The 23,967-nt window shown below is 54.8% G+C and overlaps 1 protein-coding gene across 1 annotated transcript in view; it reads right to left on the bottom strand.

The window, feature by feature from the left end:
- Positions 1 to 287: 287 nt before the first annotated feature.
- PRODH (proline dehydrogenase 1) overlaps positions 288 to 23,967 on the bottom strand; it is a 24,001-nt gene continuing 321 nt past the window's right edge. The window contains exons 2-14 of the mRNA XM_077745842.1: positions 19,534 to 19,742; positions 14,117 to 14,151; positions 13,475 to 13,624; positions 11,943 to 12,007; positions 11,619 to 11,735; positions 11,163 to 11,242; positions 10,330 to 10,411; positions 8,583 to 8,675; positions 8,344 to 8,490; positions 7,366 to 7,541; positions 6,138 to 6,236; positions 958 to 1,046; positions 288 to 881 (exon numbers count right to left, since the gene is read on the bottom strand). Of these exons, the coding sequence (XP_077601968.1) occupies positions 694 to 881; positions 958 to 1,046; positions 6,138 to 6,236; positions 7,366 to 7,541; positions 8,344 to 8,490; positions 8,583 to 8,675; positions 10,330 to 10,411; positions 11,163 to 11,242; positions 11,619 to 11,735; positions 11,943 to 12,007; positions 13,475 to 13,624; positions 14,117 to 14,151; positions 19,534 to 19,691 (1,479 nt within the window). The 5' untranslated portion in view covers positions 19,692 to 19,742 and the 3' untranslated portion in view covers positions 288 to 693. The remainder of the gene's footprint in view (positions 882 to 957; positions 1,047 to 6,137; positions 6,237 to 7,365; positions 7,542 to 8,343; positions 8,491 to 8,582; positions 8,676 to 10,329; positions 10,412 to 11,162; positions 11,243 to 11,618; positions 11,736 to 11,942; positions 12,008 to 13,474; positions 13,625 to 14,116; positions 14,152 to 19,533; positions 19,743 to 23,967) is intronic.

The following is a 23,967-nucleotide window of genomic DNA, read 5'->3' as shown; positions in this document are numbered from 1 at the left end:
AGCAGCAAGTCCATCCCAGGAGTATCTTGTCTGCATTGGTCTGTGCCCAGGGGCCCTGCTGTCTGTCATCTTGGGTTGTGCAGTTTTGGGGTGGGAGTGTCCAGCACCCTACACAACCAAATCTGTGATACAGCCTGAAGGAAGGTATTGGTGGGTGCACCCCATCCAGGGCAGGCGTTGCCCCCAGAGACACCTGGTGCCAGAGTGGCAGAGCCATCAGAGCCACTCTGTCTTTGATGCTGGCCCTACATGAGGGCTTGAGGGAAAGAGTGTTGCCAAGAATGAAGTTGAGGGCTGCAGGAGTAGTGGTTTTATTGACCAGGCCAGTTTCCCCAGCCTGGTGACTGCCCACCTGAGGGGCTCAGGGTGTGAGCTGGATGAACCCTGGCAGAAGGTGGTCCTTTGGGTCCAAGGTCATAGCTGTTGTGCCCATTCATTGAAGGGCAGTCCCTGACAGCTCCCAGTGGCTCTGGCAGGCATCAGACATGGCCTGAATGCCCATATCCTGGGCAGAGGCCAGAGGGGCACGGAGGCCCCACATCCAGTGGGTCTCACAGTCTTGGGCATAAAAGGGTGAATCCATGTGAAGTCGGGGTTGGGCTGTAAATGTGGCATTGGCCTGGGAGGCCACAGCCCAGGCAAGGCAGCATCTGGAGGGTGAGTCTGAAGGTGGGAAATGGTGGCCCACGAGCACTAGGCTGGACGGTGAAAGAGGCTGCCCGTGCAGAGCCTCCGCTTGAGTTCCTGCCACAGCAGCTGCCTCTCCCGCCAGGCACCCTTCATGATACCACTGTTCTCCAGAGCACGGCGGGACAGGTAGGGCAGCACTTCCATCACAGGACCGTAGGGTACATACTTGTACACAGGAAAGCCCGCCTGACCTGTACACACAGGCAGAAGCAGTGAGTCCCAGTCCTGGACCCCCCCACCCCTGCTCCCCTTGGAGGCTCAGCTCACCTAGTGGGAAGCTGATCTGATCACACATGCCCAGTAGCTGTCCAAAGTACACCTGGCGATCAGCAGGGTGCAGGCCCAGCTCCTCCATCCTGGAGACAGACAAGATGGGAGGTGAGCCCCTGGGGCAACTTAAGCTAGCTCTGAGCCCGCCACTTCCACTCCCAGATCTTCATACACTTTAGCCTCCATCCCCTGCAGGGTGGAGCATGGGTTTAGGCTCTGTGCTGCCCAGACCAGGCCTCTGCCCTGCAAGTCCCATCTCACATCATGGCCACCAAGTTCCCTCCTCCCCCAGCCAGCCTCCTCCCACTTTGCTCGCTCCCCATGGCCCCTTCCCTCTCCCCTCTCACCTGCCCTGACCCAGTGAGGCAGGCCTGCCCCAAGGCTCGGCCTGGGTAAACTCTCAGAGGCCCTCTTCCAATCCCTTTTTGAGCCCCTCTCCTTCGGTGCAGCATCCCCTCTGTCCCACACACCCCTCCACCCGACCTGGTCTTTTGTCCTCCCCTTACTGGCTGCTCTGTCTCATACAGCAGCACTAGCCACTGGTGGCCACTGACTCTCTGGAAGTCGACTGGTCTAGATTGAGGTGTGCTAAAAGTATCTAATACACATGGGATTTTGAAAACTGGAAAAAAAGAATGCATTGTTTTTCTGAAATACTGAATGCAGGTAATATTTTGGGTATGTTGGGCTAATTGAAAGGGATTATTGAAATTAACTTCATCTCTTTCATGTGGCTAGTAGAACATTTAGCGTAGATGTGGCTAACATTTCTATTAGTGCTGCTCAGATGTGTTGGGGTGGGTGGCCCCCAACCGTGTCCAGCACCCTCTCCTGTTCTCATACCTCCCTTGTAGGATCTTACAAAAATTTCCAGGGTTTGAAATGTCTACTTAGGATTCTCATATTTTTACCTCCAGCTTCCTGTATCCACTTGTCCAGACTCGACTACCAGCGCTCTGGAATCTGCCCTCGTCCTTCCACCCCCGTCCAGTGGCATGTTCAGCCTGGGTCCCCCTCACACCCAACCAGGCTGCACACCAGCAGTGTGCTTCCCTGTCTCCAGGGTCCCCCTCTTCTCACCGTCTCAGGCCCCTCACTCCTAGAGCATTGAGGACACCTCACCCTGACCCTCCCCATGAGGGTCATCCCTCCAGAGATCCTCTCCCTCTTTCTTTCAGAGTCTGGTGGGGGCCACCCAGTCTAAAGCAGGCGATGGTCTCTACCATGTAACCCTGCTCTCCAGTTTAGGTAACTCTGTCCCTCACTGGAACATGAACACCGTGAGAGCAAGGCTGCCACCATGTTGCTGCCCACTTGACTGGCAGTGGTGGGGACATTCGTGTGGCTCCTGTGGAAATGGCTGCTGACCCCTCTCCACCCCCTATGCCATGTGACTGTAGCTTCTCCCAGCAGACAAGGGTTCTCCACCTGGCTTCTGGGCTGGGCCTCCTGACTTCCTTGGGCCAACAAGAGCAAATGTGGTGAGGCAGAGGCTTGCCCTCTCAGGGCTTCTGAAAGCCTGAGACCACTTTGTGGCAAAGTCCACGCTGGCCTATAGGAAACCAGACATGTGATGCAGTCCCCTTTGCTGCCCCAGCCATGAATGAAGCCATTTAGGTCCAGTCAGGCCTTAGCTGACCACAGATACAAGTCAGATCCCAGGGCAGGGCCAGCAGAAGCAGTCCCCAGCTGAGCCCAGCCACCACTGCTGGCCCAACAGAACATGCAGTTGTTCAGGCCTCTTGAGTTCTGGGTGGGTTTGCCACTCAGCCAGAGCTAACACAGGCAGTCTGAGCTGCCTGATGTGGCATCAGAGACCCACAGTGCTTCCTCGGGGAAGGTAAGCCCAGGCTGCCATGGGCTTCCCAGCTCCCAGTGCAAGAACACAGAGGCACACCCTGCAGGCGCCAAGCCTCCATGACAGCAGTATTTGTGGAGCCTGGCACGGGCTCTGGGGGCTACGAGAAAGGAGAGCGCAGTCAGCTGGCACTCCAGACAAAGGAAGCCACATCCAAGGCAGGAGGCCTCCCTGGCTAAGATGCTGAGAATAGGCCTATTCTTAGGTGGGAAGATTCAGAAAGCAGGAGAGAGAAAGCCCTTCTGAGGGCAAGTTCTACCTTTAGAACTTTTACTCTTCCCTGTCTAGCTGGTGAGTGGCCTACCTGTGACCCCTACCTAAAATGGGAGTGGTCAAGCAAAGCCTGTTGACCTCATAACTGAAACCTACGATGCCACTTGCCCATCACTGACCCTATGGGGCCTGCCACTGTATAGGGGTGCAGGTTCCCAAGTGCCAGGCCAGGGGCCCAGGGAGGCTCTCCATGTATGTCAACTAGTGGAGGACCTGGTGTTCTGGGGTTTATGATCAAGTTTCCATCAAGGAATAACAGAGTATTTTTAAGTCTAAGGGAAAGCCAGGTTTTAAGATTTGCAATGTAATCATCTGTTTTAAAAGTCAAGCCAGAACTAATTTTTTTCCTTCACCAAGCACAAAAGGTACCTCTGGCCCTCTGACGTCCAGTGACAAGGTTGGGGCATCCAAGGCAGTAAATGAGCAGCTGGGAAGTCCCCAGGGAATGGAGGGAAGAAGGCGGAGCAGTCCTGTCCAGCTAGGACTCCACTCAACCCCTCACCAATCCCACAGACACAGTGAGACCCCAATCCTGGCAGGGACTCTCAGGGAGACTTGTCACAGCCTGCACTTGGCCTGGGTAGCACTGGTGGCCTCAGCGCTCATGTCCCCACCCTGATAGCTGCAAATGCTATGCATTAGAAATCATGGTTTTCACTAACAGGAAAAAATGCTCAATATCACTCATCATCAGGGAAATACAAATCAAAACCACAATGAGGCACCATCTCACACTTGTCAGAATGGCCAAAATTAACAACTCAGGAAACAACAGATGGTGAGGATGTGGAGAAAGGGGAACCCTCTTACTCTGCTAGTGGAAATGCAAAGTGGTGCGGTCACTCTGGAAAACAGTATGCAGATGCCTCAAAAAATTAAAAATAGAACTACCCTAGGGGTGCCTGGGTGGCTTAGTGGGTTGAGCATCTGACTCTTGATTTCAGCTCAGGTCATGATCTCACAGTTCATGGGATCGAGCAACATGTGAGGCTCTGAGCACTGACAGAGTAGGGCCTGCTTGAGATTCTCTCTTTCCCTCTCTCTCTCTCCTCTCAATCTCAAAATAAATAAACATTAAAAAAAAAAATAGAGCAACCTACAATCCAACAATTGCATTACTATGTATTTATCCAAAGGATAAAAAATGCTGATTTGAAGGGGAACATGCACCCCAATGTTTATAGCAGCACTATCAACAATAGCCAAGTTATTGAAAGAGCCCAAATGTCCGATTCACAAATGGATAAAGAAGATGTGGTATGTACATATATATAATGTGTGTGTATATGTATGTGTGAGATACACACACACACACACACACACACACAATGGAATATTACTTGGCAACCAAAAAGAATGAAATCTTGCTGTTTGCAACAACGTGGATAGAACTAGAATATATTATGCTAAGCAAAATAAATCAGAGAAAGACATATCATGATTTCACTCATGTGGAATTTAAGAAACATAACAGATGAACATAGAGGAAGGGAAGGAAAAATAAAACCAGGGAGGCAGTACATAAGAGACTCTTAAATACAGAGAACAAATAGGGTTGCTGGAGGGGAGGTGGGTTGGGGGAATGGGCTAAATGGGTGATGGACACTAAGGAGGACACTTGTGATGAGCACTGGGTGTCATAATGTAAGTGATGAATCACTAAATTCTACTCCTGAAACCATTATTTTATTGTATGTTAAATACCTTGGATTTAAATAAAATTAAAAACAACCCTAGTTTTCAGCTGCTGTTCCAGGCTGTGAAAAAGCAGTGAACAAACAGAGAATAAGCACTGCTTCACCAAATGGGTGTAGAGTGACCAGAGTCAGCTCGTCAGGCAGCTGGCTGCACAGTGCCTTGGCTGTTCTCTCATTGCTTCTTCCGGAAGCCCTGCTTGGCCACAATCCTTGGCTGCCCGGCTTTGCCTCTGGGAAAGGAAAGGGCCCTCAAGGCCACTGCTACCGTGCTTCCTGTGGGGCCTCAAGCGCAAATAGGTAGAGACGGAAGCAGGAGGAGTGGCTAGGATCCCTCATGTGGTGCTCATTGGGTTAAGATAGAAACCACAAAAACATCGTGATAACACTGGAATATTTAAGAATTTACTTCATGGGGTGCCTGGGTGAAGGCACTTGGTTGAGTGTCTGACTTCGGCTCAGGTCATGATTTCCGCAGTTCACAAGTTCGAGCCCTGTGTCCGGCTCTGTGCTGACAGCTCAGAGCCTGGAGCCTGATTCAGATTCTGTGTCTCCCTCTCTCATGCTCTTTCTGCCTCTCAAAAATAAATTTAAAAACTAAAAAATTATTTTTTTAATTTACTTCACCTTATTCCTGTATCTGACTTGCATGGATTCTACCAAAATTTTGCTCCATAGGACACACATTTAAAGAAAAAACAGACTATAGTAAGTTCTAAATGCAGTTTAAAACGTTAAGATTAACTATTTATAAATGAGGTGACACGCTGGAGGCCTCCTAAGGGGATCTGACTGCACACTGTATTTGTGCATTTCAGTAAGCTATTTAAATCACCTAATGAAACTTAGTTTCTGACTTGAAATTCTAATAAGCCAGGTATTAATTTTAAAAACCCAAGTCAGGGCGCCTGGGTGGCTCAGTCGGTTGAGCATCCGACTTCGGCTCAGGTCACGATCTCATGGCTTATGGGTTTGAGCTCTGCGTCCAGCTCTGTGCTGACAGCTAGCTCAGAGCCTGGAGCCTGTTTCAGATTCTGTATCTCCCTCTCTCTCTGACCCTCCCCTGCTCACGCTGTCTCTCTCTCTCAGAAATTAAAACAAAATAAAACAAAACAAAAAACAACCCAGGTCACTGCAAATAGCCTTTTTGCTACTGCAGTGCCAATAGCCAGCTGGACCTGGGGAGACAGGGGGCTTGCAGGACGCTAAAACTGCCACTCTAGTTCATTCCACAGACGTCACCCCCAAATCCACCATGTCCAATAGGTCACTCTGCACATAGCTTCCATACCACTCATCCCGAGCCCCTTCCCCTCACCAAGGAACACCAGACAGCTGAAGGGGGTGCTTACCTGCGCAGCGTGAAGCGAACTGTGTCCTCATTGTGAGAGGCCACCATCACTTTGGCCTTGGCGTTGTGCTTTAGCTCCTCCAGGACATAGTTGAGGCACCTGAAGGGAGTGCCACATGAGCCTCAGCCTGTAGAGGCCACAGGCAGGCCCGTGGCTGTCCAGTGAGCCCACTCCTTCCAAGCATGGCCATGGTAATGGGACCAAGGCTCTACTTGCCATTCCTCAACACCTCATAGGTAAGAAAGAAAACATGAGCAGTACCTTGGGCTAGACATTCAACAGGAGACTGGCTGGGACACAGTGCACCCAGGACAGCACCCTTCGCTTCCAGAAGGGGTCCACAAGGAAACTGAAGCCTCCCTGTGCATAGACAGTGTGAGGGTCGCATGACAACTACGGCCTTGCCCGTGAGTACAGGAGATGGGGGCAGGGTGTGCTATGAGACACTACTGTCATGACCTGACAAAACCACCGAAAGCTCACAAAAATGGGCACCCTGCTGGCTGTTGGGTTAACACCGTGGGCTGGCACACTGACACGGGAGGATCCAAATGGGTGTTACATGGAAAAGCAAGGGCACAGGGCTGAATGCACGATGCCAAAGCTGATGTGGGTACACCCATGGCACACTTGGAAACTCCCAGAAAGAAGCAGGGCTGGGGAGGGAACAGGAGCCAAGGCGGGCAGACACTCCGGGTGTGAATGTGCAACACACACACACACACACACCTCGCAGAGAAAAAGCATGGGCTCTGCCTGTCCTTGCTGCAGGACAATGTCAGCAAGATAAACACAGCAGAAGCAGATGCAGAAACAATTGATGATCCTGGTGTGTCATTTGGAAAGCAAATGGGCCGCATGCAAGGCAAGAGGTCTACTCGGGGATCCCTTGTCCTAAGTGTCAACAAGAGCTGGTTGGGGCATCTGGGCCAGTTTAGTTTTATTCAGTAGACTTTTCTGTGCTAAAATCCACCTTAATAGGTTTTAGAAAGGGTAAAAAAAAAAAAAAAAAGCAGAGGATTCAAAAAATAAAAAATAAGTTAAAAGCAGAGGAGATAATCAGGTCTGGCCTCAAGATAGAAGTCTTGCTCCTACAGAGACTCTGACACACGGTGCCGCTCCCCCTTTAGACAGAGGTCATGTCAGGTCATTTTCAACACCCCTGCCCTGTTTCCTCATTCCCCTCCCCAGGAAGCCATGAGACCCCCCAGGGGGAGGGTTGGCGCACCTGTGGTACATGGCATTAGTGGCCTCATACGTAGGGTTAATGGGGTCCTCATAGCCAATCTCCGCAGCACGGGCGCGTTCCTGGGCCATATATGCACCCCGCACCAGCTTGGCCCCAAAGCACCAGCCCTCACGGCGAGCCAGCTCTACATCCAGGGTGACGTTGTCATAGGCGTCCTGCGGGACCAGAGCCAAAAGTTGCTGCTGACCAGGATGAGGCGCCCTCCACCCTGAGGCCCAGGTGCTCAAGAGAGCTGGGAGACAAGTGTGAGTGAGCAAGGCTGTCTGACTTCCATCTCCAAGAAATGGTGACTCCTCTGTGTGGCCCCCAAGCTTGTTGGGGGACAGACTAGGTACCGGCAGCCATGGTACACTCGAGTCTTCTCAGGCTGACTGAGGGGCAAGTCAGCTGCTTGCTATGGGCACCTCCCTGGGTCCCACCACCCACCCACTTCCCCCAGCCCTAGAGCCTTGACACCCATCCCACACCATCTCTTCCAAATACCTGGCTGGTCCCAGAGCAGCCCAGCCCAGGTCTGTGCTCAGTGACCCCACCCTCAAGCACCCTGGGCTCCCTGAGGTACATGCAAGATTCTCAGCAAGTCTCTTTGTGGGAAGGGGACCAGAGATTTTGTCTGATTCTCGGAGGGACCCAAGCTGAAAAATGGCAGGAAAAAAAAATGGCAGGTAAAAACAGTGACTCATGAGGCCTTCAAATTTGGGGTATTAAGGCACATGAAGCAGACTGTAAAAGGCCTCCTTCATCTTCCTTCTACCCCTTCACAACCCTGTCTGGGATCTGAGGCCCAGAGGAAGGGCCGGCACACAGCTGATGACCGAGTCCTGGGGCCTTTCTTCCCACTCAGAGGCTGTCACACTCAGGCAGAGGCCTCTCCCGACACCAGCACGGGACTCAAGTGAGGGCCATCCCCTCACCTGAGGGCCGGTGGGTGTTGGGGGCAGTGGGCAGGGGCTATACCTTGAGGTAGCACTGGTACGTGTTGAAGATGAGTGGCTTCTCCCTATTGAATTTGCGCTGCATTTCCAGTGTCAGGCGGCTGATGGCGGGCTGGAAGTAGGTCTGCTCGGCATCCACCATCAGCCGCACACCCACCTCGCTGGCTTTCTGAGAAGTGCAGGGTGGGACAGAAGGTTTGACTGGGATCATGTGAGACAGGTGCCCCCCCCCCTCCCTGGGCACGTCCCAGGGTCCTCGACCTTGGCCAGGATGTCCATTCTTTGCAGCATCCTCGTCATCTGCAGCTCTTCCTCCTCCGTGAACTGTGACAGCAGAGGCTCCAGCTGTCCTGTCTGGGGCAGCATATGGTCAGGCCACAGCAGGGCTCCAAGCTCCCACCTCCCAAAGCCACAGCCCCCTCTGCCTGAGGGCGTCCCCTGGCCCCATGTGCAGGTCCCACCAATACCCCAGGACCAACAAGGCCACCGCATCCCCTGCCTCCCATTTTTTTTTTTTAATTTTTTTTTTTTATGTTTTATTTATTTCTAGGAGAGAGAGAGAGAGACAGCATGAGCAGGGGAGGGTCAGAGAGAGAGGGAGTCACAGACTGAAACAGGCTCCAGGCTCTGAGCTGGCAGTCAGCACAGAGCCCGACGCGGGGCTCGAACCCACGAACCGCGAGATCATGACCTAAGCGAAAGTCGGACGCTTAACCGACTAAGCCACCCAGGCGCCCCCCTGCCTCCCATTTTTGAGCGAAGATTGGTGCCTGTCCTGAGGCCACATGGTCACTTGATACCCCAGGACCTTGCTACCAACCAGCACCCTCTGACTCACAGGGCTAGCCGCCCCAGGTCAGGCCTGCACTCAAGGTGTCTGCTCCCACACAATGGTAAGGAAGAAACCCTGACCCATCCAATCACCCAGAAGGACTCAGCCCCTAGCAGGGAGAGGGCTCGGAGGAAGAGTGGTGGCTACAAGCAGGAGGGACAACTTGCAGTAGATGGACAACACAGAGTGGGGACAGAGGCACCATCTCCAGACAGTGGTGGCCATCAGGGAGCTGGCAGGTCGGCAGAAAGCTGGTGCTCAGCAGCTGGGGTGGAGGTGGGGGGCTCCTACCCTGGAGGCCTGTGCAGCCCTGGGCCCTCTGCTAGCCCCACATGCCCGCTAACACTGCCCAGGGCACTCTCAGTGGGGCCTCGAGCATGCTCCTCCATTGGCCCTCAGTGCCTTAACTTGGGGACTGGGCCCTCCATCAGCTGGGGCCTGATGCCGGGGGAAGGCAGTATCAGTGGGATGTTTTCCCATGGGGCTTCTACTGCAGCTTTAACTCCCAGCTCAGGGGTGGTTTCAAACAGGGCACAAATTCCTGGCACCTCCCACAGGCAGGATGGGGGGCGGGGGTTGTTTCATTCCTCTTCCCCTGAACATAGGCTGGCCTAGTAACTCGCTTTTAACAGAGAGATTTAGGCATAAATGATGCTGTGGGACATCTGAAGCTAGGCTGCAGAAGGTAATACTACTTCTGCCTGCCTCTCAGAACTCAACCTGGGAACCCAGCCGCCATGTGGTGAGGGAGCCCTGGCCCACAGCCAGGGTCATCTGCTGGCCGTGTGAGTGGGGACCCTCCACAATGACCCCAGCTCCCACCACGTTCTGAGAACTGCAAGGGAGACCCTGAGCAAGAACCACACAACATAAGCCCCATCCATCCAGAACCATGACGTGGGATAATATGATTATTGCTATTTCAGGCCGGTTATCATATCCGGTTTGGGGTGACTTGACACACAAGGAGACAGGACATGGGTCTCTCTCCCTCTCTGTGGGGCACTCATGGATCTGTCCTCTTCCTCCAGACCACAGGGGTGTTATGCAGCCAGGAAGGACTCTAGTTTCAGCCGCTGTGTCCCCAGCTGCTGCCTCAGAGAAAGCAACAAGGAACATTTCCCTTCTCAGCCTTGTGCCCCTGTGAGACAGGCTGATGGGGCGAGGGGTCGTCACCTGCATGTTAGGGACCACCAGGTGCTTGGAGAGCTCAGTCCTGTTGTCGATGAGGCTGCTCCAGTCCAGTAGGTCCAGAGTGCTGTGGAAAAAGCCACGTCAGCACGGGGGCGCTAGGACCTAGGGGGGTGGGGGCTAGGCCCCAACCAGCCCATTCCTTAGAAGAGCACCCCAAGCCCAACCCCCACAAAACTCACCTCAGCCTTCAGTTTCAAAGGACAGATAAAATGTTAACATCGTCCTCTGTTTACAAAATGGAAACCAAAACCAAAACATTCTTGCATCGGGGCGGAGACAGCTATATATATATACAAAAACCCAGGGTGAAACCAAGAACACCATGGGCCATGTCAGGCTTGGGAAAGAGCCAACCACGGGAGGCCAGGAAGGAGGCAGACCCCGCACATCAAGGGACAGCTCTGCCAGCCCGGAGAACCTGGTGACCTCAGTCCCAGCCCCCAGGTGTCTCAGGATGAGTCGTGGGTCCCTCCAGGATCTCAGCTGCCCTCACCCTCCGCCTGCCTGCCATGTGGGTCCCAGGAGGGCTGAGCGTGGCACCCTCATGCTAGGACCCGAATAATTCTGTGAGTAGCCCTGCCGGTTCGGGGCCTCCCCACCCAGCTGCTGTCTGGGCTAACTGCAGCCCCAGCCCCGCTGACTCCAGACTCCCTGTCAACGCCCGCCTTGTGTCTCAGGGAACAGGTCCTTCCACATTGTCACCCCAGGCCCATGCTCTCTGGAGGGCATGGGAGAAGCTGTTGGGGCTCAGCCAGAACTACGGCCAAACCGGAGCATACGCTCCCGAATTCCCAGCCGGGGGGGGCTACTCTTACCCGGACATGCCCAGGGTCTCCGCTGTGAACCACCTCTCAATCTCCGTCCTGGATGCGATGCCCATCTTTGCCACACTTTCCTTGGGAAGTGAGAAGGAGGCAGTCCCACGGACGTGCCCCAGCCCCATTCACTAACATCTCCTGTTCCCCTGAACATTTGTGTGGCTCTTTTGACTGTATCACACCGTTAGCGAGAACAAGATAGCTTTGGCCTGTGTTTCTGTTCCATAGACAGGTCGACTCCCACCTGTCCCTCATGCCCCTTCCCGAACCCGAAGCCAGCACTCAGCCATGTGCAGGGTGAGCAGCCCCTTCCCTAAATCCTCCCACGCAGCGTGTGCTTGGCCTCTGGGAACCCCCTCAAACACTGCCTGGCCAGCTCCTCCCGGGCAGGGCTCCTCCCCAAGCCCCCACTGTGCCCATCCACTCATACCCACCAGGGCGGAGCTGTCCTACCTGCAGGACTGCCACCTCCAGCTTCATGTCCATGGCAGCCAGCCCAGCCTTCCCTTGCTCTGCAGCCATTTGGTGAAAGAATCGTCTCCACTTGGTCAGCACATCTGAGAACTGCAGCTGCGAGTGCAGGCCTGAGGCACCAGCTCTGGCACACTCCCAGCCCCCTGGCCCCAGGACCCCTGCAGAGCTCTGAGCACCTCCCAGTCCCGCCTGTGTGCCTGGCTCCCGGCACCAAAGTACCAACATGTGAGCTTTCACTTAATGCTCACAGCAGCCCCAAGTTCTTACAGACTCTCTCTGCAGGTGGAAGGTTCTGGCGCTTACCAGAAACTGGGGTCTCCCCAACGCGGTGAGCTTGATGGCCGAGAAGCCATCATCACTGGCTTTGCCTGTCGGAAGCCACAGGAAGAACCATTAGGGCTCCAGAGGGGGATGGGGAAGACCAGGAGCCCGTGCCGAGAGCGTGTACCACTCAAGAGTGACAGACACATGACAGACTGCAAATGCCTGGTGTGGCCCCTCTTCCTATCAATTACCTGCAACATACATGGCACTGAGTCTCCCTCACAGATGGGCCCCAAGACCACCAGGGAGACTTGAACGATCTAGCCAAAACTGAGGACAGTGCAGTGGGACCAGCAGGTCTCTCCCCCCCTCCCCCACCCGAGCCTAGCAGGGCTGCAGCAATGTCTAGGAGGGCTGTCTACCCCTCCGCATGTGTGCCTTACCCTCCCTGGAAGTAGTTCTAGTGACAGCTCAGCAATCTCAGGCTAAGGTGGGTGGCACCCAGGGTCCCTGCTGCCCCCCGCCCCCAACAGGAAGGGAGAGCCCATCAAAGAGCCAAATATCTTGGGTTGCTGGGTAGCTATTTATGGGCAGAAGGACTATGTTTCTACCGAGCCCATAAACACCCATGGACACAGCTGCTCCAGATGCCCCACCTTGGAGGCGGGAACAGGCAACTTGGTAGGGTTTGTCGGCCACATGGGTTCAGGAAGGCAGTGGGCAAAGGAGCCAGCGAGACCGGCCCATTCTGTCCCTACCTCCACGTCCTCTCCCATACCACCGGCACCCGAGGCTGTCCGTGGGGGGATTCACAGAACACAGAAAAACCCGGTGGAGCACAGGGTGGAGCACAGAAGGCACTCAACCACACTTGACTCTCTCCTTCCTTCCAGAAACTTGTGACCTATCTTTGCTTCTGTGACCTTTGCTTCAGGCAGAGCAGGCATGGAGGAAGGAGGCACCCCATGCTCTGGACCCCCTCTGCCTGACCACCTGGCGTCTCCCCAGCACTGCTCCCAGAAGGCTGCTTCTGAGCACAACTTACTCCCGTTCCTCCCAGTGTTCAGAAGGTACAGAGCCCACTGATGGAAGGGCTGCTGGGGCCACATGGCGGGCTGCACTGTGGCTGGGGGAGGTCCTGAAGAGTAAAGGACCCAGAGGCCCACTTAACTCGCCTCCCTTGGTAGGCTCTCCACCTATGACCAGGTGGGAGGAGTCCTCTGTGGCAACAGCACAGCCACTGGCAAACCCCAGTGCCATATGTGGAGAGGCTCGAGCCCCTGACCCAGATGGGGGTGCTGCTCAGCCCACTGATGGCCTTACTGAGGTTCTCATCTGGGCTCTAATATCTAGGAAGGGGCAGAAGGTGCCAGGTTCCTTGGGTAGGAGCTGTACTCAGGTATGACCTAAGCCCAGCCTATCCTCCCCAGTGTCACCCATGGTCATCCTCACAACCATCTGAGCCCCAGGCAAGTGCTCCAGTCTGGCCTTGCTTTCATCCACCCGTATCTCTACACAAAGAGGTTGAGTCTCCCTGGCAGGTGTATGGCTGGCAAGGAGGAGGGCCCCACCTGAAGCTTCGATGCAGCGCAAGAACGTCTCCATGTGGCTGTCACACTTGGCTTCATTGGCATAGAAGTAGGTGCGGGCACTGATGACACCATCCCTGCGGTCTCCAAAGGCCGGGTGGGGCTGGTACTGCTTCTCCCTCTTACTTGTACCTGGAGGGGCGGGCACATGGCCTGAGCACACACAGGCTCTGTGCTGTGCTCTGGCTCCCACCCCACTCTAGGCAAACGTGGGGCTTCCCCCACATCCAGCAGGACCTGCCCATGGCCCACAGCCCCCTGCTCTCAGGACTGGCTCCTTGGCAGCCACAGCCCCCCTCCACCATGCTGCCCACCACTCCCTGCTCCTACACTCACTGTTCCTTCCACCTGGCTCAGCCCTAGTCACATAGCCAACCCGGGCCAGAAAGGCAAAAGCCAGGCCCACTTTGGACAAGGGGATGAGGACCCGTGGGCAGGCCCCGAGGATGTCAATGGAGCAATGGCCTGGGTGCACACAGGGAGAAGCCGTGTGGGCACAGGGAGGAGCCTTGGCCCCAAGTCTTGCCTGTGCCCTTGAACCGAGGTCTCCCAAGCAGGGGTGGTGATGGCGAGGGGGAGCAGGTGGTGAAAGTATTTGTTCCTGAATGGCCTCCTCGTACTCACCACTGCCCTCCCTCTCTACAGCCGATGTACAGGACCTGTGGGAAGGAAGAAGGGGGTGAGTGTGGGTCACACCACCTCAGGCTGCAAGTGACAAGCACGTGTTCCCTTTGAGCAAGCAGAGGTGAGAGGAAGCCAGAGGTGGAGTCCTGGACCTGACCTGACATGGAGGGCTGTACAAGAATGGCTGGATTAGCCCGGGCAGGCAAGAGTGACTCAGGTGCCCCACCCGCCTCCTTACCTACCCCAGGCCTGCAGGGTCACCTCCCTGGAGCAGGGCAGGGAAGCAGTCTCAAGACCAACCTGGCCTACAAGCTCTGCATCCTGGAAAAGGTTCAGATTCCTCATGGGTAGGTGAGGAGGGAATAAAACTAGCTGACAGCCCATCGCGTACAGGAGGTGCTTGATGAAAGCTAGCTATGGGATAATCCTTCTGAGGGGAAAACGGAGCCTCGGGGCCAGCCAGGGCTGATAAGGAATGGAGCCCAGCCACTACCAAAGTACAAAATTCCCAAAGCTGAGGAGCAAGGCCCCTTGCTCTGCCCTATGCCCCCCACATCCAGGCACCTCTAACTGCCAGGAGCCCCAGGCCAGGCTCTGGGCTCCTGCCCGGGTGCACAGCTAGCCCCACTTCCAGCCACTGCCTGCCAGCACCCTGCTTCATTCTTGCCCCTTAGGTGTGTCTTCTAACCAGTAATCAGAGTTTTTCTTTTAAAATGCACGCCTTCCCCTGGCCTCCCATCACAAGGGAATAACAACCCCCAGTCCTCATGAGGACAGAGCAGTGAGGCCAGCCTGAGGACATGGTTGCCTCTGCCCACACTCAGGTTCAGCCTAGCCACATTGGCCTCCCTGCAGTCCCCTGGCCATGGCCTTGCCACCCCTGCCTGGTCTGCCCCCACTCAGGTGCCCCCTCCCCCAGAATGCCTGCCAGAATCACAGTAAGCCCATCCCCCTCTCTGTGGCTGGGACAGCTGGGACAGCAAATGTGGCTAAGCCTACTGAGACGAAGGAGTCACTGGCCATCACTGTCCTGGAGTGGCATTTGAGGAGCTCTGTCCAACATCTGACTTTATATTTAAAGCCTCTTAAATCAGTTCCCACAGAAAGTACAGCTGAAGCCCTGTGGCTTATTGGGTGAACTCCTAAATGCTCAGACCGCTAGGGGCCCCTGAGTCTCTGCCCATACTTGACAGGAAAAGGATAGTGTTCTCCCCATCCCCCACCCTCACCCCCTGCTCTGAGGCACTTGCGACAGAGGTAAAGCCAAAGAAGCCGCTGAGAGATAACTGTACCTGCGGTAGCTTCAAGTCGAGTCAAAGGTCTAAGGCAGCTTTTGACCTCCCCGCTCTTGCCCCAAGGGGCTGCCAGCCGCCGTCCAGGGAGCCCTCCCCTTGGGCCCTGGTTCCTGTGCAACCCCAGGGCCTACATCTGGCAACTGTCAGGACTCGGGAGTCCCAGTAGCTGGGACAGTCCACAGGGGCTAGGGACCCTGCACATGGCTGCACAGCCCACAAGGCCCCCACCTGGGGACAGGGGACAAGAGCCACCTGATGCCAACTAGACATATGTGCTTGATGTACAGAAGAGGGTGAGGTGTGACTGTGTGACAGTATTTGACTCTGTAACATAAGGGATGGGTCAGTCCCCCTCACAACATCCCCTCTGGGAACGAGGAGCACCTGTAAAACCAGCCCCAAGATGTGGTTTGGGTTCCACCAGGCAAACAGCACGACTCGGGACCCACCATCTGCACTAAGACATGGGTCTCATCAGCAAGGGTAGTGGTTGCTGGGGACTCGGGCCTGCTCTGTAACTATACAGCCCATGGCTCAGGGAAACACAAGTATTCACCTTCAAGGTCCCTGCCTTCTGTCACATGGGAAATTATTATCTAAAAGGCCCCTAGTGGCCCATCATTGTGTAAGTTTCCAGCTCAACATTTCCACAGCTGCCCTATCTACCCTCCAAGCCCCAGCCAGCCCCAGGTACAGGGGAGTGTGGGCCACTCCCTTCCTCACTGCCAGCAGGCTCAGTGGCAGGAAAGCAATCAGAGTCTGCGCAGTTTCCACCCATGAACCTTCTGGGCACAGACCAGGGAGGAAGCACTTTAGAAATGGACTGAGCAGAGGAACTGGGTCGGCCGCACAGCCACGTGGTCAGGGGGACAGCGGCCTGTCTCCGAGCAGATGGCACCGAGAAGGATCAGGGTCACACTCTCAACCAGGCCTGGGGGGTGGGTTACGAGAAGACAAAGATGGCAGCTGCCAGGTGCAGTGGAAGGAAGGAGGGTCATGTGACTGGCGGGGAAAGGAAGAGACCGCCCTGTGCGGGCGCACACACACACGTGGAGGAGCGACGAGAATGTGCCCAGGGGCAGAAGAAGATCAATACAAGTGACCCGGAGGGTTGCGGAGGAGAAGGAAGGCCCCGACCATCTCTTGGCCACCTCCAAGCTGACCTCACTGCACTGGGTGGTACGTTGACTGAACGCTTTTTGGAAAAAAGCAGAAAGTGAGGGGAGCTAGCTCTCCCCTGGGGGAATGAAGGAGTGGGGAGGGAGTGAAGCCCAAAGAAGCCCAGTGGAGCTCACTCCTGCCTGCACATCCACATCCCTAGCCCCCCAGGCCCTGGCTCCAAGCAGTGCCTGAGTGCTCTGCGCCCACCAGTCCTGTGGAGCTGCCCCCACCTTGGGGCTCCACTGCCAGCCAGTCCTGGGTCTGCACAGGCATGACAGACACAGCTGCCATCCACACTGTCCCCCGGTGTCTTTGTCAGTTGATCATCAGAAGGCACCCTTGCCCCTTTCCCAGCCTGCTGGGGAGACCCTATGGGGCTCCTGCCTTCTACCAGGTGTTCTGATAAACACCATCCTGACCCCACCCTATGTGGCTACTCTCTCTCTCTGGCACCAGTGGCCTCCTACCTCCTGCTTCCTGCCTAGGGACCCCTTCCAGGGTCCCCTCCTCAGACATTCAGGAGGCCTGCTGGGCCTCCTGCGCATTCACACACTTCTTATCCTTTCTGTGCCTCATGTGGTTATGCCCATGGCAGACCCAGCACCACCTATACCCTTCCTACCCCAACCCCTGTGGCCTAATTTGGGGTAGTGGCCTCTATAGCACTCCAGAGAGCAGGGTCTACATGCCTCGTGACAAGATTAGCAGGACAGACCTCTGGGGCCCACCGGGACACAGAAGCAGTTCTCTGCATGGGGGCTGCATGGGTGGAGACTGCATGGTAGGAGCCACTCCTGACTAAACACCCAGGAAGCTAGGCAGGCAACCTGACAGTGTAGATGTTCAACCAGCACCCACAAGCCTGGTTCTGTCCCCTTGGCCCAGGCCTCTCCAAAGGCACTTGGCTGCCTGGCAGCAGACCTGGGCATGAGTGGACACTTGCCACTGGCCTCAGATGGTGGGTGCCATGTTAGGATGGGAGGGACCAGCATTCACATCCCAAAGCCCACCAAGCAGGGCTGCTATAACATGATAGGCATCAACAGCAGCATGGCCCAGGGGCATAGGCTCCTTGGCTCCAAGACAGGGCAAGGCCAGCCCACCTCCCAATACTCCCCCGGCAGGACAGGCAGGAAGCCAGCCAGATCACCCTGGGAAAGAAGTCGTTTCATACCAGAGGGAGATTATCCTATTGTGAAATTGCTCAGCCCTCACCTCAACTCAGACACAGCGGGAACACAGAGGCCATTAGTTATTCAGGAGGCAGCATCAGGAAGGCTGCAGCCCCAGGCCACAGCGAGGAACACACAGAAGGGTGCCAAACTGGAGAACCCTGCCTTTAAGACAGCAAATGGCTAGACAGGGGCTGGACTCCCCAGGCCAATCCACTGCTGCTGTTGCTGCTTGGCTTGGACATTCCGTTCCCAGGGCAGGAGTCTCATGTGATGCCTTTCCCTCCCCTCCCCTTTTGTCCCCAGGCCAGAGCAAACACCCCAGCCTGCAACAAGGCAGGCTACTCAGCAGGCCTGTCTTGAGCTTCACGTGGTCGGGCACAGCTGCTGTCAGAACTAAGGGTCCCAAATGCAAGCGAGGGCCTGGCATGGAGGGGTGCATGTATCAGCATGGGAACTGGGTATTTTTGCACAGAAAGGGCCGGTCTTGCCCGGATCTACTGTAAGGCTACCTGTCCAGGAAGCAGAGGGTGACTTTGTCCTCTAATTTTGTTCTGTGGTCCAGAAAGGTAGGTCAGGGAGGTACCCATCTGTCCCTACACCCACTGCCCAGAGAACAGGTTCTACAGCAAGTTGGCCGCACTGCTCCTGGCTGCACATTCCCTTCTCAGACACCTGGGTAGGCCCCAGGTCTGACAGGCTCCATACCCACCAGGCAGAGCCGACCTGCTAATTAGAAAACCCTCCCAAGAGCTAGGCAAGGGTTGGGCAATGGGCCCTGTCCAACAGGTTAGCAATGGCTCAGAAGAAATACTTTAGTAGAACAGGAAGCCAGAGCACATCCTACACTGGGGTCAGCAAATAGGTTTGTGAACGGTCAGGTAGCTTCTATCTTCAGCCTTGTGGGCCATATGGTGTCTGCCACAGCTACTCAGTGCTGCTCCTCTAGGACAAAAGTAATCTGAATTTCACATACTTTTTTTTTAATGTGTACTTATTTTTGAGAGCGAGACAGACAAACAAAGCATGAGGGGGGAGGAGCAGAGAGAGAGGGAGATACAGAATCCAAAGCAGCTCCAGGCTCTGAGCTGTCAGCACAGAGCCTGACATGGGGCTAGAACTCACGAACCATGAGATCATGACCTGAGCCGAAGTCAGCTGAGCCACCCAGGCGCCCCGAATTTCATTTACTTTTATTTTTAAAAGATTTTTTAAAATGTTTTATTTATTTCTGAGAGAGAGAGAGAGAGAGAGAGACAGCGTGAGGAGGGGAGGGTCAGAGAGAGAGGGAGTCACAGAATCTGAAGCAGGCTCCCAGCTCTGAGCCAGCCGCCAGTACAAAGCCCAACACGGGGCCCGAACCCACGAACCGTGAGATCATGACCTGAGCCATAGTCAGACGCCCAACCGACTAAGCCACCCAGGCGCCCCCCAAATTTCATATACTTTTAATGTGTCACAAAATAGTATTCTTGTTTTGTTCCAACCATTTGAAAAAGCAACAACCAATCTCACCTTGCAAATCAACGCAAAACCAGGCAGGCTGGCCACATTGGGCCCCTCCTCTATCCCTGCCCCTCCTCTAGCCTTGTGCACACAAGGCCTTTTGTGAAAGCCCAGAGCTGTCATCCTTACAGGGCAAAAATGCAAGAACCCCAGGCAGAACCCAGGAGGGCCACTGGTAAGCAGGCTGACCAAGCCCTCCTACCCTGGAGGCCTCCTCCCAGCCCAGCCCCAGACGGCCCCAGGATGCTTTGGGGTTACAACCAGATGCCCAGACAGGCCTTACTCCATCTCCGTGCGCTCTGCCTCCTCGGGGCTCAGATCTTCCTCCACCCCGTAGTCCAGGATGGAGCCCACGCCAAAGGCCCTGTTGTGCTGGATCAGGGGCCGGATAGACTCCTGGTCCTCACCAGCCACAAACTGCCCATAGAAGGTCATCTTCATCAGCTTGTCGAACAGCTTTTGTCCCAGAAGTCGCCTGGTGAGATGGAGCAGCTGAAAGGCAGAAAGAAAGGGCTGTTCTGGTCGCCTGGCCTCCACTGTCCCAGCCGGACACTCCTGCGTGCCCCCCTCCCTTCGCTCCAACCATAAAGCCTTCACACACACCTCCCAAAGACAAACACGACTCGGGGCCTTGATGTAACAGTGGACGCCACCAGCAACAGCTCGCCTCTCCACCTGTAGCCACTGTCAATCTACTCCTCGAGCAGGGCAGACGTCCCAGCGCCACCCCCACCACCGCTCCCTCTTCCCTGCCCTGAACACTCACAGGTGACCCAAGTGGCACATAGCGGTGCCAGACCATTATTTGGTGGATAAAGAAACGAATAGCAGGTCTCTCTGGGAATAGCAGTGGGTGTGTTCATAACATCCTCTGTATTCACACCTCAGTGGGTTATGCCAGGTAGGAGGATTCGGTGCAACTTTCTAGCAGGCGAGCACCCAGATTTTTCAATATTTTGTTCACTGCTTATTCCCAGTCCCTAAAACAGTGCCTGGCAAGGGGCCGGCCCTCCAGTAGTTGCTGAGCAGATGAACACATGCTCAATTCAGAAGGAGTCTGACTTCAACTGGAGCAAGCATTAGGCAAATAATAAGCCAGGTGACCTTTTACAAGGTCATCCAGGGCTACAGCAGACCCACAGCTAGAGTGGATGTGGCCCTGAGGAAGACAGCTGCCCACAGAGCACTCAGCTCCTCTCACTACATTTTGCCATCTCCTCAATTTCTGCCATCCTTCAAAGTCCTGAGTCACTGCTTTGTGCCCAGGACAATTCCAGGCTAAACAAAACAGAGAAGGAGCTCACATTGATGGAGCAAGGCACCCCCACAGAGTGATTCAGAACAGGGGGTGAGGGGGTGACTGTCAGGCACGGGTGGGAGATGTTTGCTAACTTAGACCCAGAGAGGGGGGCTTGCCAAGGCATGGAGGTGGCATGGAGTTCCTGCAGTAAAAACAGCCAGGGCAGGAAGGAGTTAAGATAATGGAGGCCCCTGAGGCTAGAAGGGATGGCTGCTTGGAAGGCACATCTGCCACCTGCCTGGGAATTCCTGTGTCCACTATCAACCCCTCCCCCCAACTTATCTCCAAGACAGAAAAAAACCTGAGGTCTGTCAAACCCAACAGATAACAGAACCCCTTTTGTGAGGAACATCTCTTGGGATCAGGGCTTCAAGAAACAATCTCTAGTTTAAGCAGAAGTATGAGTAAATCAAACACCTTCATCCGCAAGCTAGTCCTGAGGAGCCTCACATTGGCCCAAAGGCAGACACGCCCTGAATCACAGGCTGGCATTTGGTGGAGATGCCTCAGGACCAAACCTGAGGGCACCGCAGGGCATCCCAAGGACAAGGACCACTGCCTTGCTCCAACCTCTCTGTAGTGGTGTCTGATTTCATTGCATCCCATTAGGTTTTTTGTTTGTCTGCTTTTTTTTTTTTTTTTTAGAAAGAGAGGCAGAGAGAGAAGGGAAGCAGGACAGAGAGAGAGAGAGAAAGAGAGAGAATCTTAAGCAGGCTCCGTGCTGGGCAATGTGGGGCTCCATCCCACAACCCTGGGGTCGTGACTTGAGCCAAAATCAAGAGGCAGACGCTCTCAACCGACTGAGCCACCCAGGTGTCCTGCATCTCATTGTTTTAATAAAGAGGATGAGACACAAAAAATTACAGGGTCAACTCGGGAGAACAGGGCAGGGTGTCTCAGCTCCACACAGCCTGGGCCAGTGGTCAAGGAGTCTATCGGCCAGAGCAGCCTCACCAGCGGAAAAGCCAGGCCTTGATTATATCAGAGATCAGCTCAGTGGCAGGTGGGGCAGAACCGGACACCCGAAAACCATCATCTGGGTTCTGGAAAACCCCAGTATTGTACATGTCAGCTCTGAGAACTGTCAGAAACCACCATGTGTAGAAATGGGCCAGCCATCTACTCTTGGCCCAGCAAACTTTCCTGTCCAGGGCCACATGGTAAATAATGTAGGCTGTGTGGGCCACACAGTCACAGTCATAACTATTCAATTCTGCCTGCAAAGCCCAAAAAGCAGCCACAGCCAATGCTAATAGGAGAAGTAGGAGCAAGGCAGACGCTGGTATTTGACTCAGCAGGGGGGGCCCTGGGCTGGCAACCTCCCGCACACCCTGCACTTCGCACTGACTAGCTCCCCAGGTGGAGGTGGGGCTCAGAGGGAGTGGCAGGGAAGGCCACCCAGGTCACCAAGCCGGTCACTCACCCTCTCACTCTGGCAAAGGGGAGGCCAACCTGTCACAGAAGGTTATGGAACCACAAGGGACAGGGCTGGCAGTTTTAAAGCTAACTCCAGAGCAAAGCCGCCCCTTTAAAACCATCCTGGCATCAGATGCATCCCTGGGTGGCACAGTCCGAGATGAGGGTGGCATCCCCTCTTCTCCAGGTAGGGGCATCCTTTGTGGGTTTAGAAATGCACCAGGAACACATATACTCACTTTCACTGTAAAAGACTCAAACAGATGTGTGCAAACCAAGGAGTAATGCCAGTTCTCTCTCTTCCCTGTCCCCCAAGGGCACCATCGCCATCCATCCTGTCCCCCCCCCCCCTTCTGTTACTCTCTTCTCACTGGCTTATACCCAAGCACAGAAGCCTCTGTCATGGAGGACTTGGGTTTTCTAAACTCTTGTCTTCTGGCAAGGAAGGGACCTAACTGGGTGCCAAACCAATGCGGCAGCTCCAACTGAGCTCCTGCAGGCTGACACTCCCTGGGAACGGATTTAATGATCCCCACCGCCCCTGAAGGTGCCACACAGACCCACACTGCTCAGCAGGAGGAATTTTCACTGCAGGCCAGAGGACAAGGTAAATGCTGGTTCTGGAGAGCAGCCCACAGCCCTGCAGCCTGGTCTCTGCCCCATTTCCTCCAGCAGCAGGCACCGAGGCCACTGGCACCAGTGTGACCACTAGCAATGCTGTGGTGGAACAGGTCCCACGGGGGCCAAACAGAGCACCGTTAATGGGCTCCCTGAAGGCATCCCCAGGACACAGGTGGGACAGGAGGGGAGCCTGGGAGAAGCCTCCCCACACCTCCAGGTACCCACAGTGGTCCCTGCACTCCAGCACTTTCTGGCACTTGGACAGTGGTCACCCACAGCACCCCACGATCTCCAGCTTCTCTCCTGGCTTTGATCCAAAGGAAGAAAGCTCAGAGACATACTGCCTAGATGACTCCAGCCTTTACTCTCTCCCTTCCAGTCACATGGCGGCAGGCACAGCTCCTGAACAACTTCTGACCCGTGGGTCCCAGTCCTACCCCAGCAGTCCCATGATGCCCCAACTGCAGGAGCCAGGTCCCTGTCCTTGCTCTCCATGGAGACTTCATAGCTGGCCACTTTCTCCCTTAGTTGTTGCCACCCTCCAGCTGCCTCCTCCCTCCGGACCACGGCACCTCCAGAACTTGCTGCTCCTTTCTTGCTCTTCTGACGTTGGTGCTCTCCAAAGGGTCCTCATCGCCTCCACCCCCCACCAGGCTCCTTGAACCCTGAGTGTTCCTTTCTGCCCTCCTCTCCGGTTGGCCTGGGCTCTCCATAGCCACAAATTTGCCTCAGTACATCCACATTTACTGCAAACACAGATGACTTCCCAGAAGCCTCCATTACTCCAGTTCTGCTTCTTCTGCCTCCTCCAGGGACCAAGGGAGGCAGCATGATACCCTAAGCACAGTCTTGCTTGAGAAATGAACACCACCTGTATTAAAGAGCCTTCCAGACACTTAGCACCAACATGCACCCTTGCAAACTGTTCCCAGGATCACCCTGAAATAATTGTCATCTCCATACATCCAGACTGACGGTGGCTAAGACAGCGTTCTGTTTTTTACTTCCCCAAAGCTCACACACTTTTCACAAGTTACTGTGTTGAAGTAATAAAAGCTGTAGTTCAAGGGGCTTCCCATTTTCCACCAACACGCTTAGGAGTAGCTGTGTCTGGCGAGCTCCTGAGTCAGCTTCTGAGAACCCTGGGTTCCCAGGCCATGAACCCTTCAATACCACCAAGACTCCCTTTTAAGCAACATTTAAAACACTCAATTTTCAGGCGACAACTTTGCATTATCACAAGCAGCATATAGCTTAAAAATTCAGAAACTGGTCTTTGTTTTTAGGTGGTAGTAACTGGCATTAGGAAAATTCACGAAGCTCAAAGGAGAATGCAGGAAACACCTCCCGTTCCTGACTTCCTGGAGATGCCCAAGGGCA

The sequence above is a fragment of the Crocuta crocuta genome, unplaced genomic scaffold (assembly GCF_008692635.1).
Source record: "Crocuta crocuta isolate KB4526 unplaced genomic scaffold, BGI_CrCroc_1.0 scaffold344, whole genome shotgun sequence".
NCBI classification, from domain to species: domain Eukaryota; kingdom Metazoa; phylum Chordata; class Mammalia; order Carnivora; family Hyaenidae; genus Crocuta; species Crocuta crocuta.
Note: the sequence above shows the minus strand (reverse complement) of the source record. Positions and strands in the feature narration are given on the sequence as shown.